At 40.4% G+C, this 19,028-nt stretch overlaps 2 protein-coding genes across 2 annotated transcripts; both read left to right on the top strand.

Annotated features, from left to right (window-relative positions):
- The first annotated feature begins 1,984 nt into the window (after positions 1-1,984).
- Positions 1,985-6,239, top strand: pnp4a (purine nucleoside phosphorylase 4a). Its single transcript, XM_036531972.1, has 6 exons — positions 1,985-2,112; positions 3,197-3,360; positions 3,710-3,813; positions 4,319-4,494; positions 5,093-5,283; positions 6,022-6,239. The coding sequence occupies exons 1-6, from the start codon at positions 2,090-2,092 to the stop codon at positions 6,237-6,239; spliced, it is 876 nt and encodes a 291-aa protein (XP_036387865.1). The 5' UTR covers positions 1,985-2,089.
- Positions 6,240-9,715: 3,476 nt separating this feature from the next.
- c6h20orf96 (chromosome 6 C20orf96 homolog) lies at positions 9,716-18,479 on the top strand. Its single transcript, XM_036531791.1, has 10 exons — positions 9,716-9,769; positions 9,984-10,173; positions 10,370-10,467; positions 10,637-10,795; positions 10,976-11,075; positions 13,786-13,943; positions 14,142-14,243; positions 15,191-15,277; positions 15,448-15,566; positions 18,349-18,479. The coding sequence occupies exons 1-10, from the start codon at positions 9,716-9,718 to the stop codon at positions 18,407-18,409; spliced, it is 1,128 nt and encodes a 375-aa protein (XP_036387684.1). The 3' UTR covers positions 18,410-18,479.
- Positions 18,480-19,028: the final 549 nt, after the last annotated feature.

Here is a 19,028-nt window from a genome sequence, read left to right as displayed (position 1 = left end):
TCTTCAGAGAGGGTGCAGATGAATGGGGTCTTTAATTAGCATCGGTTAGGACTGCCTGAACTAAATGGCAAAAGCTGTTCGTCTTCTTACAGTATGTGTTCATGGAGCTGGTGAGATGGGACCTTTGAGCTGTAACATCAATATATGGGATCTCTTTTGACTGTCTGTCTCTCATTTTTCACATTAGTAGAGTAAATGTATTTGCAGCATTTATTATATCCATTTTATACCTCACACACAATTAGGCAGGGTGGCATAGATTGAAGAGACTGATTGATATTAAAGTTGTCTGTGAGCTTCTCTGAGCCAGTGCTGCTATTCAGTCATAGTCATATTAATGTTGAATAAGATCTGTTTAGAGATGTGGCCATTATAATGCTATCCAAAACTATTTGACGGGCGATGATTTTAAAAAACCCCGCCTTTTACCAATGATACACTGGCTGTGTGTTACAACTGGAGATGTCTGAAGTGAAAAATGACTCTAGATCTGTGCTAGGACTTTGAGTTTGTACTGCGTTACTTGGAATAGTAACATCTCACTCAATAAAGAAATTGATCGCAAGGGAAGGTCACACTGCTGACCTGCTAGTATTCGCCATTAATTCAATATGTCCAACAAGGCCATGGTTGTACATCTAAAAAGGGAAAATGGCTGGTAATTTCAGGAACCTTGTGAGGTATACAAATTCAATTTCTTGGGTCCCATGCTTTGGATTTGGGGCGGGGCCTGGGGTGTGGTAATGGGCCTCACATGTTTTTGGTCGTGCTTCAGAACTCGGTGGACCCGTTGGCAGCATCAGCTGGTGACCTCTGGGAGCGAGTGGGTTACACTATTATGCCACTGCCCTGAGAAGGCGGCTCAAAAGTTCACTCTGCTCCTCTGGATAATACGAATCCCTTAAATATCTATGCATGCAGATAATAAGGTCAAAAAATAGCACATGTAAACATGTCAAGTGTGAGTGCTGTTAAGTAATAATGATGTTTTTCCTGACTTCTCTGGGTACAGTACATTCTCATTTTAGGGAATATCCTCAAGGAGCAGTTCACTGTGCAACTTTCCACAGGCTGACTGAAAGCATATAGCTCTTACAGCTGCGCCTTCATTTTGTTTCCATTTTTTGGTTAAAAAAAAAAGTTGCATAAAATGACAAAAATCAAAGTCATTTTAGACAGAAAATTAAAATGTGTTGCTTTGTGACCAGGTGGAAGAGCTGCAGTAATCATTTTGAACCTCACAGAGTCCTAAGTCTTGCTGTAACAGCATACCTACCAATTATTATGTATTGTGTATTTGTATTTATCATATTGTACTATATTTGAACGTATCATGTTGTACTTATTTGTACAATTATTATAAAGTACAATTTAGTATTATATAGTACAAATAAGTACATATAGTACTAAATGTACTTATTTATACTATATCATATGTACTTATTGAGCATTCATTGTGCTGGAAAAGACTCAGTGTGTTCAGTGTTTTAAGAAATTGGAGTAAATATATAAATCACAGAACCAAGACACACAGTTAAGGCCCTGGAGGGGCACAACCTAGTCGTCCTTTTGAAAATCCAGCTTCCCACATGTGAGAAAAGGGCTAAACTATCCCCGTCAAACAAGAGGTCTGATCAGAATTGGACCAAAAATGTGCATTATGATTGACGTAGCTGGAAACAGAATTACATTGTCTGAGCTGCAGTTAGTCCACTGGACTAATTCTTTTCCTTTTTTAAAAAGTCACGTTCCCACAAAGTAACTTGGTTTTTTGCTACAGCTGAGCTAAAATCCAATTTGTCCATCAGATTTCCAAGCCCCTGACACACCTCTTTACAACCAAGGATTTTATTTGCTGGTGTGGGCTACATCAGGGAGCTGTAACCAATGAGGACGCTGGCTGAATTACTCAGGACCAGCATGTTGTGTATTTATTCAGGCCGGAGCCAATGCCTATTCATTCATAAACGAACACATCCTGGAAGTTGACCTCTCCACACATCACAATTTCATCAAAGGAGAAAGCTGCACTTCTTTGTATCAGGAACCAAAGATTCAAAATTTTGAGATTCAGACCGTAATCTTCAAAATGCACAGCAAAGATCAAATCTGGTAAGTTGTGCCATTCTTGTGGCTTGTTGTATGACAGATATTTGATTCACTCCTGGAACCAAGGGATTTTTATCTCATCTGACACTTGTGGAAACAGCTGAAAGACCAGAGTAAAGTCTCTGATCATTTGTTGGATGTTTGTGTGGGAAGTTTGGGGGGAAACTGATCACAGCTGAACAGCAATCTGTATATCTTATAGAGCTGAAATCTTCCATTTCAAGTTCAGAATTGTGGCAAGTACATTTTGAAAGGTGGAATTGTTTTACATTGCATTTAATATGTAAATCAAAGGTGAGTCGAAGACAGAACAACAGACTGCCATGATTGTGAAATTTTAGTGAATATAATTACTGTATTTGGGGTATTAACTAGATTTAACTGAGACTGAACTGACTGACTCAAGTCCAATTTCCTTCCAAAACAATACTTAGCAGATCAAACTACAGGATTTTATTTGGAGAGAATTAACCATTGCTGGTATACAATGCACACTTCATCAAAGATCTATATTATGTCTGTCTAGATCTATATTGCATACAAATTTCCTATTGTACACAGAAAATAGAATTCTGTTGCAGCAAAGCATTTTTACTGCTGTGTTCTTTTTAGATATTATGAGATACTATCCAAAAAAAAGATTGGTTTGCAGGAGATGTTGGTAGACATATTGCCTACTGTGGGAACAATATCTTTTTGAGACGGTATTTAGGGTAAAGTTTCTCAGTTCAACATGTCCTTAACTGAGTGGCAAAATTCCAGCCATAGCATGACACCAAGGTATGGCATTTTTTTCCTGCGATGCCTTGCATTAAGACAGAAATGACCTGGTATTCGACTTCTTCACCAACAGAGCCCCCTTATTGAAACACAAAGGGATACCATGTATGCACACAGCGTGCACCAAATGAAAACAAAGCAAAGTGCTCTGGACACAGTATGACCTCTGTCTACTTCACCGTATAGCAAATGAATATGTCTACTCGGTTTTATTGAGTTGGCAGGGGTGGGGTGAACGACAACAATGAGCCCCACAAAACATTTGTCCTGCCACCTCGGGTATCCTGACCGCTGTGTTTTTCTCCAGCCATGAGGATTACCAAAAGACCGCAGACTGGCTCCTGGCTCACACTCAGCACCGACCCAAAGTGGCCATCATATGCGGCTCGGGACTGGGCATGCTTGCGGAAGCCCTGAAGTCCCAGAACTCCTTCCAGTATTCCGACATTCCAGGCTTCCCACAGAGCACGGGTGAGGCTGGGGGCCGATGGGGCCGCGGGACCTGCCTTCCAGCTCATGTGTTCCAGCTTGCAATTATTTCAACACAAATTAATTTTGTGAATGTAATATTTTATGAATATATATTGAAATACATATAGAATATGAATATGTAGATATATATAGCAATATTATTTTGCTATATATATAGAGCAACTTTTGAGATGAATGAAATATAGATTTGCTTTGAGTGTGAAATAAGTTATAGCCATTTTTATGAAATATATTGTATCAGTCTATTTAAGCATGGTATATATGGGAACATGGGTTGTGGCTGAGTCACTTAATTGTGTTTATATGTGTGTTTTGTCCGGACCAACAGTGCAGGGACATGCTGGCAGACTGGTGTTCGGGGAACTCAAAGGGAAGATCTGTGTGTGCATGCAGGGGCGATTCCACATGTATGAGGGACACTCGCTGTGCAAGGTTAGTTCCTGAACAATCACTCCACTTATCTTTAACTTACACGTGATAAAATGCGTCAGAGGGAAGCATGGCTTTGCATTTTCGGATCTCTTAAAAACAATACTACACTGGAGACTGTTTAGGGGTCTTGGGAAGCAGTGAGCTCTTGCAGAGATAATCACATTAAAGCCACATAACTGTCACAGGGCGTGGCTGGGTTGCTGTAGGGGTAGTGATGCTGTGTGAACCCAGCAATCCTCCATGGGTGTGCGGGAGACCGCTCAAAGATCTCACACCAGAAAATGTCACCTCCAGGCGGGACTCACTGCATCTGTTCGTGAGTGATCACGCTGGCCACGAGTATGTGCCAAGATCGAGGGCGAAATCCAGGCTTCAATGCTCATATTGTCTGTCTTATATAACCCCGGGTTTAGTCTTAAGGTGGCGGCTCTGAGCACAGTAGGCTTACGGAAGCTACGGAAACTGGATCAGAGCGGGATTTTGAGCTCCGCTCCATTTTTCGCAGGTCACCTTTCCGGTGCGGGTTTTCAAGCTGCTGGGGGTGGAGACCCTCATTGTCACGAATGCTGCGGGCTCCCTGGCCGACAGCTTCTGCAATGGCGACATCATGATAATCCGGGACCACATCAACATACCGGGCCTGGCCGGACTCAACCCTCTGAACGGGCCCAATGATGACAAGTGAGTATTCACTGCGTCATTCGCTGTGTATCTAACTTTTTAACTCAGTTAGCTGACTATGTCATTAGAGTAATAAATGCATTGTTTTTGCAGACCCAGTTCCAGTTAACTGGGTCTGGGTTTATATTTTTGTTTACTGTATTTACAAATGAATGTTAACATTAGCTACCTGCCTGGTAAAATTCAACAAACAGGACAGATTGTAAAACTAATTAGAAAAGGAATATAGACTATAAACACAAGCAGCTAAACTAAACTGTAAGCAATGAAAACAGTATGTTAACATAACAATTATGAATGTGTGCTATTGTGAGCCATCAAGTGACAACCATAAACCTTAACAAAACACTGGAAACAAATGTGTTTTGGAATGTCCAACTGCACTAAAGTAAGTCACTTAAACACACGCATACGCGCACACACACACACACACACACACACACACACACATCCAATCAATCTACCTATTAATCAACAGAAAAAAAACTAAGCATTTTGGTAGACTGGAAGCCTGAATTTACATTTATGTTCTTCTTCCGGTTTAATTTTGTGTCCAGTTTGTATAACCTGTCGCTTTGTGGCTCCATCCTCCGTCTAGTTTTGGCCCGCGCTTCCCCCCCATGTCTGGTGTCTATGACAAAGACCTGCGGCGGCTTGCCAAGGACATCGCCAAGAGCCTGGGCTACTCCCACTTCGTACAGGAGGGTGTGTACTGCATGGTGGGCGGGCCTAACTTCGAGACCATCGCTGAGGCACGCCTCCTACACAAACTGGGGGTGGATGCTGTAGGTAAGATACTCTCTGCAGGCAGGTTTGTAAATTCACAAATATTAAAAAAATAAACCGCAAACCTAGGAAGAAAATAATACAAATCCTTATATGTTATGCCTTTCTCTTCCTGCTCAGATCTATGTATCTCTGATTTTATATCTTCATATAGCTCCCACACATGGTAACAGAAAGAAAAGTAGCATTCTTTTTGATAGAAAGTGAGTGTGTTGCTCTATTGTACAACAGGGAAGAAAGTTCCCGTAGCGTAGAATAAAATACTTCATTGCCTGTCTAGGCAGTATCTCAAATTTTTCAAACATAATGAAACGTAATGTTGTTCCTCACAAAGACCTATCTATTTTATATACAACCCTTTATTTACAATTGCAAAGCTTGAGGACCTATTTGAATGTAAAGTCCAATCAAATATAGTAGATACAACCAGCTGGTGACATCAGAAAGAGTCAATTCATTGGAACATAATAGCTCAGTATGGTTCCTGTATATTTTACTAAAGCTGAAAAAATTCAGTTGCCCTGTTGCTGGGTAACACCATTAGGCTTACGACTTACAAAGGTTACAGTTTTTTTAACCAATGTTACCCATTTATACAGCTGGATATTTACTGAGACGTTGCAGGTTAAGTACCTTTGTCCAAGGGTGCAGCAGCAGTGCCACAGTGGGGAATCAAAACAATAACCTTTCAGTCTCGAGTCCTGCTTCTTAACCACCGTGCTACACTGCCGCCCCACACAGGTATGAGCACAGCCCCAGAGGTGCTAGTCGCCAGCCACTGTGGCATGAAAGTGTTCGGCCTCTCCCTCATCACCAACAAGGTAGTGAAGGCCTATGAGGACACAGAAAGGGTCAACCATGAGGGGGTTCTGGGGGTCAGCAAGATGAGGTCGGAATATCTGCAGACCCTGGTCACAGAGCTGGTGAGCCAGCTGGACATCAACAACAACACCGCGTAATGACCTGCCCCAGGGGACGGGCGTAACTGAGCATTCCACTGCAAATCCATACATTTGACAGGATCTTAAAAGCACATCAAGAAATGCAGCTATCTGAAGTTGTAGGCCATGGATTCTGTTACAGTGGTATCACCCTTTTCCACTGTATGCAATCTATGCACACCATCCTGTTTACATGTGTATATTTTTATTTCCATCCTGTGCAATAATGTGGAAATAACAGCAAATGTCTTCTCATGTGTAGTACTTCTCACTTTGCAGCATAAATTAAATACGTAATAGACACATTTTTAAAAAATGAGAATGATGTCAAATCTTAGATTTTTTTTCTGTGTGATCTCACATATTGGTATCCAATCATAACATCTTAATTGTACACATTTGTGTGTTCATTATCAAGAGAAATATGTCTAGTTTACATTATGAGAAACGATTTGCGTTCATTGCATTTTTAGCTTGGTATATGTATATGTAATATCATTCAGGTTAACTTAGCAATGCAATGTATACAGCATAACATTACAAATGATGGTTAATTTGTTTGAAAAGTTGAAGTTGAGAGATTCTGAGAATAATATATGATATACATCTATATATTTATGTTTTAAAGTGTATGATAGAATATTTATATGGCACCTTAATGCTGTATGTATGATACACTGTTCCTCACTACTTATTCATTGTAGTCGTACATTGTCAGATCTAATCATTTTGAAAATTCAATCATACTGTGTAAAAGCTGTAATGACATATTTTGATTAATAAATTATGTACTGCAGTTTAAAAAGTCTCTCTTTTTTAACAAATTCTAATGCATATTCATTCTACAAAATGACACTAGGCGATGTGTGGTGCTACACAGGGGACAGGTGAGTATGCATGGTAGTGATCCCTCAGAAATAAAATTCTATTACACATTTCCTAACCACTGTATGTCCACACCTTTGTTAACACAGAAAATAATATTTAAGCATAACATGCATGCACCTGGGAATGTCTAAAAAATACAGTGCAGTAAAACATTTTGTTAACTGGAAAGGAAATACACATCCTTTAGCTGTGATTCATCATTAGCAGGGATGTGAGAAAAGTCAAAAGCAAGTCAGTCATTGAGATCATTATGGAAGTTATGAAAGAACAGAGGTTGGGAAAACATACCATCAAGTACATAACCTCCAATCCGAGTGTTTTCAAATTCAAATCCACTATCAGTTCCTAAGGGCGAACAGTACTTATGCCAAGGCTAGGTGCTTGCGTACATTATGACCTCCCATTTAATCCACCCCACCCAACCCACATGGAGGAGATCCATCTTTTTTCTAGTCTTCTCTTCTATGCTCTGGTCGAAATCCATCTCAGACACGTACAATCTGTGAAGGATAAAGCACTGCCAGTTCCTGAGATCTGGTTGGGACATTCTTGCAGAATTTTCACTCGTTCAAATAATATTTCAGTCAAACCTTGAACAGAGTAGTTCGTGTGTTTGGTTTTAAGTAATGTAAACTTTAAAATCGCGTAAACTTTCCAGACAGAACAGTGGTAACAATCTGTATATTGATACAGATATGTTTTCAAACACGGGTTAATTTATATTCAAATCCCAGGCGCAAGATAGATCACCTTAATCGCCTTAGTCTAAAACTTATTTCAGTAGGTTTAAAAACTCAATTCTGAGACTGTGATCTGGCCTCGAGCCAGTAGGTGGCAGCAATTTAGTATTTTGGACCTGAACTGCGCGTCTGGTTGCTATGGCAAGGAAAAAGCTGCGCGTCTACAAGACGGCTAACGTTAGCTACTGTTACATAGTTTTGTACGTTACCCTATATTTGCTAAATGGGGAATTATTCTCTTGCAAGTCTATAAGAAAGCTAAGCATACTGAACGAGCCACAAAATAATGAAAGTGAGTATATTTTCAATTTTCACTGGTATTTTTTTTTTTTTTACTTTCGATGTCTCCTCTAATAAGAGTAAGTAAGTAGCTTGACTAGCTAAATGCTCTGTGCTAACGTTACAGTTAGCAAGTTGGTATCAGTCATCTGCATAGACCAATCAAAATCCATAATTACTGTGCCAGACCCACCTTACAAAACGTAGACGAAATCTTGCCAACTTCGGGCGTGAGCTGAGTCCAGCACCGTAGAAGAAACGAACACGGAATAAAAATGATGATGATGATCATGACTATTATTATTATATTTCGTTTTTTGACATCAACAGCCTTGGCTGTCAAGCTGAGAGCCAACCTGTAGCCTAGACCTGGTGCCAAACCCATTACCTGTTTTACAGCGTTTACACCTCGGTGCTGAGTTCATGCAGGAGAAACCTAGGCCAGCCACCACACTGAATACCAACATTGGCTTATTGGCATTAGATCGTCACAATTAACCAATTCAAACTTAAAATTATGATAAAGGATACAGTTGTGAATATGTCTGAATATTGCACTGGTTCAGTTAGTAATACTGAGTGAATGGGGGAAAATATATCATCCAGGCTGTAGAGCGTTGTGATCAGGGATATCTCATTTTAATGTTTTCACAGATTTTGAAACTAGCTCAACTTTTTTTGCTATCTATAAATGTGATATCAATTAGAGATTGCAATCCATCTTTTGTGTAGCGGTTTTATTGAGCAGTGTTATTCATCCAACAGCTGAATGAGTCATAGTGATTGTCAGAATGGTATCTCTGACAGAGGTGTTATATATGAGACTTCTCCTTATATAGTGGTAGGAACACCTCCTTATTATTCAGACAGCACAGCAGTAATATTAAAACCTTACATTTGATTTAGCATGTCATCATTTCTAAAAATAGGTTAGTCCAACAGTCACTTTGTAGCTATTTGCCAGCTTCATATATCTGAGTGAATGCCTAGTGTCTTCAAGTTCACACAGGATCTGAAAGGCCACTGACATCTGATGTCTTGTCTAAATAAGTCAACCAAATATAAAAGCCAAACAAAAAACCAAACAGTGAGCAGACTCAGTATGAAGTGTACCATCATGTGTAGCACCTCATTAAACTTTATTAGTAACTTAGTACTTACTTGCGCATAATGGCCAGTCAACAGGTTTTAATCTGTCATTTTTGAACTCAGTATGTCCTAAAATCCCCTTCTGATTTTTTAAAGGCAAATCTGTAAGGGACGGACTTTTATCCTCTTGCATCTGTCTTTAAATCACTCTTACATGGTAAAGATGTTCTCAAGGGCTGGATTCAGATGTTTGTCATCAGTTTAAACTTAAAAATGGAACCACATGACTAAAGAAGTATCAGCTAAGAAAGCACCTGATGTCTGCTGGATTGCTAGTTACCCAGGTAGGGGAAGATGGGTGGCCAGGTATCATGTCTTGTTCATTTGAAACTGGCCATGATATTAAACATCTACAGATACACGGGAACTAACCACTTAATTATTTTGATTAGTGTAATTGTTTTATTCTACAGAAACTTTTGAATATTCAGAAACACAATGAGCACAGTACCAAACCATCTTCAGTCCTTAAAGGAATATTTCAAGAAAGTGGTAAGTTGCAGCTCTTGTTTTATTTATTTGACGCCATGTTTTAACTGAAGCTGACTGTTTTTCACACCTCTTGTTATTTCTAATACAGCTTTATTTCTTACCTGAAATTGCTCTGTTTGTCTTGTGCATTCCACCGTTCTCGGTTAGGTTGCTTTAAAACTACTATGTTTGGCTTGGGCAGAGAACGTTAAAGTTAGCTTCTGGTGTGTTTTAGGATTATAGCAGCTGGGAGCGGAGCAGCAGGAGAAAGGAAGTCTTGGGGCAGAAGACAGAAGCTGTCCCTTGGGCTCTGATCCCTCAGCCCAAAGCTGCTGCCTTGCCTCCCAGTATCAAAGCTGTGGGCAGAGGGCACGGCAGCACAGCCTCCTCTGCTGTATCCAGACAGCCACAAGCCGATAGGCCAGGTGAGACAGAGGTCACACAGGTCATGCAGAACAGAAAAGACTCTGTGAATCACATGTTTGCTCACAAATGTTTGCTCAGAGAAACAACAGCTTAAAGCCAGTGGGCTGCTTTAACAAGGCTTTTGCACAAAAATTTTAATATTGCTGGATGTAGTTTCTTTGTTAGGACAATCTCGGGCCGGCACTTCCCATGTAGAGTCAGCCATATCGTCAAGGAGTTTGTACTCGAGGAAGAAGAACATTGTGGAATTGGACCCCACCCTTCGGAAGGGGAGCAATATCAAAGTGCTAGAAGTAAGATGACTTTAAGCATATCTGTACAACAGGAGTGAATAGAGGCAGCATGTATGTAACAATTGTACAATGAAATGTTCAGGTGTTAAATAGTAGTGATGCAATGTAATCAGTTATCCTCTGTTCCTTTTTCTGCTCAGTGACATATTCATGCAACAATGCCTTTCAGTTGCTGATAAAATTGAGGAAGAAAGCCATTGACGAGCTGGAGGCACACTGTGCATTCTTACAGGAGAGCAACCAGCAGCTGACCAGGGAGATTGAGGAGACAGGCAGACACTCTTTCTCCAGTGCAAGGGAATCTCTCATTCAGCATGAAAAACTTGGGGTGAGTATGTCATGTGAAGTTTTAGAGCCCGCAGTTTTTTTCCCGTGTATTTTGGTTTGACAGAGTGTTTGTTTGCAGCAAATTGAACCCCCCCCCCCCCCCCCCCCAAAATCTAAAGTTGAAGAGTAAATAACTGGTGCTTTGAGTTAAGATGCTTTTCTCTGTTCTTTTGCCTTCAAGCATTCTTTTGCAGCTTTAAATGGCTGGAGTTGCAGAGAGATTGAACAGGCTAAGGCTGAGCTGAAGGACGTGCAGGTTTCTGCAGAGAAACAGCTACACGGTTAGTTCCACTGTCCCAGATTTGCATAGACTGAAAGCAAAGAAAAGTGCGGTTGGTGCATACCCAAGCAGACGATCCAGATCACTGATCCCCCATATAATTTGCCCCAGGAATGATTTCATCCAGTACAGTTGATGACAGACAGGACTACCATCAAAATTGGCCACAGTGGATACAGTGTCCGAAGGATACTTGTAATTAAACAGTAGGGATTGCAGATGGCAGTAGCACTGGTAGTATCTGCTAGAGTCCGGCATTCCTCCTGGGTGTATGTGAGTGTAGGAAGAGGAAGATGACAAAATTCCAGAGCATATCCCAAAATGAAGCATGCTGCCCTGGTAAATGTGGTCTGCAGAGTATACATGAGACTAAGAGGAAAGCGCGTTCAAGAGGAACGGCATAAAACAAAATTAGAACAAGACTTAAGGAAACTGGCCATAACCAGGCCGTTGTAAATCCATCTGTTTAAATTAACAGCTTCATTTCACAAACCCAAGCATGAAAAACAAACATTTTCCTGCCGAAGTGTGAGACTGCAGGCGCACCTAATCACACCTGGTCTTATTACAGTCTCACCAGCAGGAGAGCAGAAATTAGCAAAAGGCTAAACTGCTGACACGACAGAGCAGTGGCCCTGCCTTGCGCTTTGTATAAGTACAGGATTGAGCAAATGCCGTCAGTCTTATGGATGCCAGACACTTTAATTTGTCCCATTATGCTTGCACCCAAAAGTCACTTTTCTTTCTTCATGCTCAATTTGAGGCACTGTTGCAGGGAAAGGTTTCAAAACCCCAGGAATTCTGTCTTCTCAGCTGGCCAAACCTGAACACATCAGCCTCAGACGAGAAAAACGTTTCCTAACACTCAGTGTTAAGAAACATAAAGAGCAGATTCAAACTGCGATACATCACTGAAATGACCATAGCATGGTTGCGTGTAATTTGTGTACATTAAGTGCTTTTTAAGTCCAGAACGTCAGTTGTGTAACGTTAAGTCTTTTGTTTCGCTTCGTTCTCTGCTTATTTGCGATGAAAGGTTCAGGCTATCAAATTGTGTTGTATGGTCACTTAAAAAAGAAGCCAAGACAAATCTAACATGAACCTGTCTTGTCTTAGCAGTGCTCTACAAAAACACTGGAAAATTCCAGAAGACAAAGAAGTGCCCTTCCTGTTGAAAGTCAGCCAGTATTACTGTGCAGCACCACATCTTTGTACTATGTCTCATACTATACTCTTTGAAGTATGATCAAAATGCCTGGTGATTAAATGTGTATGCAGGGACAGAGGAGGTATTTTTTACTACAACATCCAAGATTTTGATTTATTTCCACTTTGACATAGTCCCAGAAGCCCCTCCTGATGAATGGTACCATAGATGCCTATTACTTTTGGTATTTTGGGATCATTTTGCATTGAACTTAGAAAGCTCACATTCTTTCCCAACATAGAAGAGTATCCATCAACACAAATATACAAGTTGTGGCCAGATAGAGGCAAAATGAACGTTTCAGCTGTTGGATATCAGACCCCCATGTCTGGCCAGCAAGGAGTTATTCCTCATAGTACCTTAAGAAGGACACCTGACCCAAGTGTGAAGTTCAACCACTTCCAAATTAAAACACTTCCTGGACATAGTTAAAAAAAAGGGCAGTACTCCCTTAGAATCTCTCTATTGTGGGCAATTTTGTCATCCACAAATCACAAGCCTTTGATTTATTTAAAAACTGTTGATTCTTTTTGAAAATCTTGGCAGACATCACAAAGCATTCCTGCACAGTTCTTCTCCTTCCTAAAATATGTTTTTCCCTTTTTGTAATGTCCAGGCAACTCAAAATAAGGCCTACTCTTTCTGCTGGCATGTTGTACAGAGCATTTATTGAGCATTCAGTCTTAGGTCAGGAATTTCTTTTGTTTTTGTATTCCTTATCATTCCATATGACTTTGTCGTCTGCGATACCTGTGAACATTGTCAAATTTATTTTGAAGAACTTTGAGAAAAAATGTTCTTATGGAGTCCATACCATATCTGCAGCTGCCAGTCATGTTCACGGTGTAGCGCAAGCAAACTCCCTTGAGTGGAGTACATTCTTTTTCCATTGTGCAGACAACCATTTTGTCATTCATTCCTCCATGCTTGCTCATTTCATTTGGGCTTTAAAAGAACTTTGTACTTGAGAGTTGCATAGTCCTTTATTGAGGTCACCATGGTCAGAATGAACACGTCATGTCTTAACACTGACCTTAATTTTTTGTCTAGGTCTTTTCGGTCAACATCTTGTTTTGCTAGATGCCTGTTGGTATGTAATTTAGCTAGCGACCAACAGAGAATGACTTCTCACATTCTTTATGAATCTATTTTAGTTTGTGTGGAACGTTGGCTTCCAAAATGAGTGTAGCTGGTTTCCATTGTTAGATTCCATTTGGTTTTGCTAACTGCTGGCTAGGGAGTTACCCAACAGGGAGGGCTTGTGCAAACATAGAACCACAACATCTTCAGGCTACATTCAGAGGGAGAAGGGATATTCAGGTGTAGAGTTGGAGAGCATGAATGAAATCATGGGTATGATTTGAGGACCGCTGGTGTTGTCAAAAGCATTTGAACGGAACATGATGTTTGTGACAATCTGCTCCTCAGTAATTTGAGCTTGCCAAATCAAGCTTTTCAGCTGGTGAATAGGAAGTGATTTCTGTGTGTGTGTGTGTGTGGCTAGGTCTTCAGGAACAGCTCAAGGGGGTGGATGCAGAGGTCTTAAAGGCCCGAGATGAGCTCCACACACTCAGGACATACAAGGATGTGCAGTACCCAGTGAAACTGCTGAAGATCACAGAGATGAAGAGAGAGCTTGAGGATCTGAAGGACACGCTGAAGGTGAAGGGGTCTGGAGCCTCTCAGAACATTCATGGCTTTGCTTGCGCTCATGAGTCACTGCCTGCTCATTAAGATGTAACATTACATTCCATAACATTACATGCATTTAGCAGATGCTCTTATTTAGAACTTTCGGAACATAGAACATAACATGAAAATAACATGACATAACATAAAAGTACTGTCTTTCTTCTCTAGGATGAGCGTGATCGTGTGGCTATGTTCTGCCAGGAGGATATAGAGAACTTTCAGAAACAGTCCAGCCAGGACGAAGAGGATATTCTGGCTTCAGCTGCTAAAGTAAGCATCCCCTTAGGTAGTTACAGCATCATGTTATATGGTGGTGGCAATTTGCTCAGCTTTGAATGTGCAGTTCACTCCTGTATCATCATAAAAGTTTGGCTACATTCTGCTGCATGTGTTCATTATAACTATGGAAATAGTATATACTAAGACAGATGTTGTGTTTGTTGCCAGTGTTAAAAATACTGATGATTGTTTTGGAAGAGTATGAAATGCCTTTCCACTGAGAAAGTGGCATGGTTTTCTAACTTAAAAAATAATTTATTGTTAATTACACGGTTGTCTGTGTCTGAAATACAATAAGAAGAAAAATGCACACAGGGGAGGTAATTTAGAAGCATTAAGATAAGACCCCAAAATAACTCAAGACGGATTATTCTACTCGCACATTCTTCTGCGATATTTACTCTGTACCAAATAGCCTCAAATTAGCCACTATTGTTTCTGCATTCCACGTAGGCCCGTAGACAGAAGGTTTTTTACAACATCCTCTTATCCGGCAAGCTCTGTATTTTTTCTTAGTTTCATAATTTTTCATCATTGATAAAATCAGTAAATGTGGCCCTACACCGCTTCCTCCCCCGGTAAGAGACAAAATTACCACCGACGCACAGAAAAAAAAAATCACTTTTTTAAAAGATTTAAATCTTTGAGTTTCAATGCAGAGCAATTAGTTTAATTCAAGGTGCCATTGTCTTGATCAGTTATCATTTCATTAAATTGTGGTCGTCAGTCCAAAAATGTGGTGTTAAGCAGTCACAGACAACCCCTTCCAAACTGAAAAAAAGGAATCTCTCACAACTCAGAAATAACTACAGCTTGCCAACTAGGACATAATGAAGTGTGGAGACAGTCTCAGTGTTTCATGGTCATTACTATTAAATGTACATGATTACAATTTAAAACCGTATCAGTTTATAAGTATTTGCTTTATTTATTTTCAGAGACACTTGTCCTACATTTCCCCTATGATCCAACAGATGGCCACCCGAAATTACAGGATGACGAACGAAATCGAAATGTACAAAAAAGTATGTTCTTCATTATTTGGTTTTAAATTGAGAAAATTTAGAACCAACTGTTAGACAATATTGCAGACTATGACAGTTTTTTTTCATTCATTCATTTATTCAGTAATAAGGAACATGGGCTATGTTAATATGTGCTTTCATCTGATTCTGGATCCCTCGTGTTCCTATAGGAAGTTAAAGACCTGGAGGAGAAGAACCAAGAGCTCATCAGTGACATTCAGGAGCTCCAGCTGACTCGTAAAAACATCAGAAAAGAGATCTTCTACGATGTCTTCCTCCAAGCAGATAAGTAGGTGAAGGTGGTGGAGGCGGGTGGGAGATCTGGGGGGTGGGGGGGGGGGCTACACAACACATTGGTAATTGGCTGTATAATGAGCAGTGACTCCAGCCCAGCGCTACAGAGGCGCTCGGCTCTGGAGTGGTTAAAGTTCAGACTGCCTCGAGGAAAGGCTCTCCTGTGCAGTGGTCCTTTTTTCCCAGCATGCTTTTCATTAGAGCGCGGTGGGAAGAGGACAACAATGTGGAGCCATGTTATGGGCAACATTAAAGAACAGTTCAAACCGAGTGATAAACACTATGAAAAGCACACTGGGGAGATGTGTTGCAGTAGCACTTTAATTTACGGTAGATTTCTGGACCGCTTATGGAGAGAGTTCTTGGATTGTGGTTTATTTTTCTTTTAACTGTTGGAATGAAATTGTTGAAAATGACACTTTGGAATTTCCCAGAGAGCGTTTGTTTTTGTGTGCATGTACGTGTAAGTGTGTGTGTTGATAGGGGGGAGGTCGTGTTTTGTTTAGTTTTCCGCCCTTGTGGAATGTGTAAAAGTTTGTTAAAAAAAAACACCCTTGTGCATTTTCCATAAAAGATCCTCCAATCTAACAGAAGCACACATATTTTTTATTCTGCAGTTTCTTTCCCACACTTCTTATCACAGTCTCTTATTTTCCATCCGTACCCCAGAGAATTCTTTTCTTTCATCTACGGAGTAACAATGCAGTACAATCCTCGCATTTTGTGCTGTGATATTTTACTCCTGGTATTTGTTGTTTCAGTCCATGTCCCGCTGCATGTGGTGTCAACACACACTGGCACAGTCCGGGCCTGATCGCTGGAGCCCCGCTCTCCTCAGAGCACATCGCTCAGTCTCGGTCTCCAGCCGTTCTTTCGGTGTGAAAGCATCCTCCGCCTGCACGCGTGGAATTTCCCCCTCCCAGGTTTCCGCCCTTCGGCGAGCGCGGCTTTTGCTCCGTGCCCCTCGCTTAGCCCAACCCGCGAGTCCCGCTCGGCTCTGGCCCGACGCCACAGCCTGATGGAGGGCCCCGTGCCAAACCGCGGTGGCGCCCGTGTCCCCTGCCCGCTGCACCCACCCCGCTGAAGCAAACCCACCAGGCCGCTTCTGCCTTTTATTATTTATGTAAGAGTAACTTGACCCCTGCCACAGGTCAACCTTCGAGTAAATAAAAATCAGGACGAGCAGATGGCACGTATCCATGTGTACCCCAAGTTACACACATGAAAACGCCTTGAGAATATGAGAAATGTAATAATGCAGATAATATATTTGTAGTATAACATAATATACTTAGTTTTGTTTGACCTTTCAATACATGTGTTTTTTTCAGAATTCCTCACTCCAAAGGCCTTAATGCTCTCAAAAGGTTTTTTTTTTCTTGTGAAATTCAAGTTTTCAACTAAAAATGCATGCAAATTAGAGATATAAGAAAGAAACTTAATCTCTCTCATGCTAAAAAGAAATAAAATGTGGTTGGAAAAAGCAATTAATGTGCCACAGTATAAGATTACAGAGTATTGGAAAAGTCTGTCAAAGACATCTTAAAGATAAATGAAGAAGCAACAGTGCGCCCTACATGCAGGAAATCCAAATCTGCCATTAAAGGTTAATAAGGGGTTCACGTTTCCAGCGGCCTGTTCCAAAACAAAATGACATTTTCTAGTCCACGCATATCTATTTATATATTTAATATTCATACTTGCTAGAGATGACTACCAAAGGGTCATTTGATACTACTTAAATATTTTAATCAAATGGTAAAAGTATTTATTATTAATAAATAAACACATCAACAGTCAGTGGAGAGGAGACTGATTTCAGCACCAGGAGATGTCTGCTGTTGCTATGGAGAGGTCTCCTTTTCCTGTGTAAAAATGTATAAACTTAAGTGTTTCTGTGAAAAAAAGCAGCAGCCCCATAAAGAGTCCAGTCAGCAGACTGATTTAAAGTCATCATTATCTCAGCTCCTAAACTGGTTGAAGTCACACGTTTTGAGGGAAACTTTTGTGATGCACTTTGGAAAGTTTTCTCTCCCTCTTTATTTGACACAGCACAGTCTCGCAGTGGAAGACAAATGTCAAAAAAAAAGTTTATTCTATCCATGGGTGACATGTTACATTTCAAGATCCTACTTTCCTTTAATTTTCCACTATTTTTTTTACTCTTTTTTGACTGTATAAAAAGGGGTCCTCTTCCCTATAGGACTGAGCTTTCCTATTACTGTTGTATAGGGCTGTCTTTATAGCTCAGTTAGTGCACGGCATAAATGGACATGTTACAAACTGTGCTCCATACAGTGGCTTGTATGGATGTCAGAGGTGATGTGAAACTGTTCTTTGTGTGCTGTTATTTCCTCATGAGTAAACCACAGATGAAAGTACATGCATTGTGTATGTGTTTGCCTCTACTGAGAATGTTAAAGCTGCATGTGCTCTGCACTTGAGATTGTCAGAGATGTCACTCTAATAGTGAAATTAACACCAGAAACCACACAAGCCCAAAATTAGATTAAAGTAATAGCAGTTGAATTCATAAGGATAGGTTCAACACATATTTAATGGAATTCAGTCACAAGCACCAACTGTAATTACCAGCACCATTGCACTTTTTTTGAAATCCTCTTCAAAGTATCTCTGTAACATCATTACCATGCATCCAAAATTGTACATTTTTGTTGTGTGTAGTACAATTTAATTGTCTCCTGTTTGCTGTAATGCACAGCCCACAGTATGTATGATATATAGATGATCCTAACAGTTTGTACTCTGTTTTTCAGATGTTCTCCAGATATGGATGTGATGCTGAACATCCCCCGAGAAGAATGGCTCCCTATTTAGCTGTGGGGCACGTAGAACTTATCTGCAAATCAGTGTCCTTGCACACGCACCCTTTGGCTCTCTTTACACAAAGCCGGAAAAGCGGTTTAAACACATTACACTGATTTACTCCACAGTTCATGAGTTCATCGTTGTGTTAACAATCAACTGCTGACAACTTGTTTAGAGTATTTGTGAATATTTACAATAAATGGCCTCTACCAATTTCCCTATTGTGCAATTTTTAAATTAATGCATGTCCTCTTCTGTCCATGCACCGGGCAGGAATTGGGATCCACTGCAGTGAAAACCTGTCATTTTCTTGAAGTGTACAAATGTATGATCAAAGTGACCGAAACTATAGCACCAAACGAACTGGAAAGCTGTTGTAATATACGTTGGTCATCTACATTTTGTTGATTACTACACGTTGTTTTCATTGGATGATAGTTTGGAGTGGATAATTGTAACTGACCATTACCAGTTGTCTCAAAGCTATCATTTTTTGCTAAGTTTAATTATCGGAATGTTTGATTGTCAGGTTTTTACATCTTGCTGTCAAGTGAGCAGAGTATTTCTAAGCCCTCTACATTTCTGTGGCCATGTCGTTGTTGTTTTAGGGAGCTGTTGTAATTTCCTT

Source organism: Megalops cyprinoides, chromosome 6, assembly GCF_013368585.1.
Source record: "Megalops cyprinoides isolate fMegCyp1 chromosome 6, fMegCyp1.pri, whole genome shotgun sequence".
Classification (NCBI taxonomy): domain Eukaryota; kingdom Metazoa; phylum Chordata; class Actinopteri; order Elopiformes; family Megalopidae; genus Megalops; species Megalops cyprinoides.
Note: the sequence above shows the minus strand (reverse complement) of the source record. Positions and strands in the feature narration are given on the sequence as shown.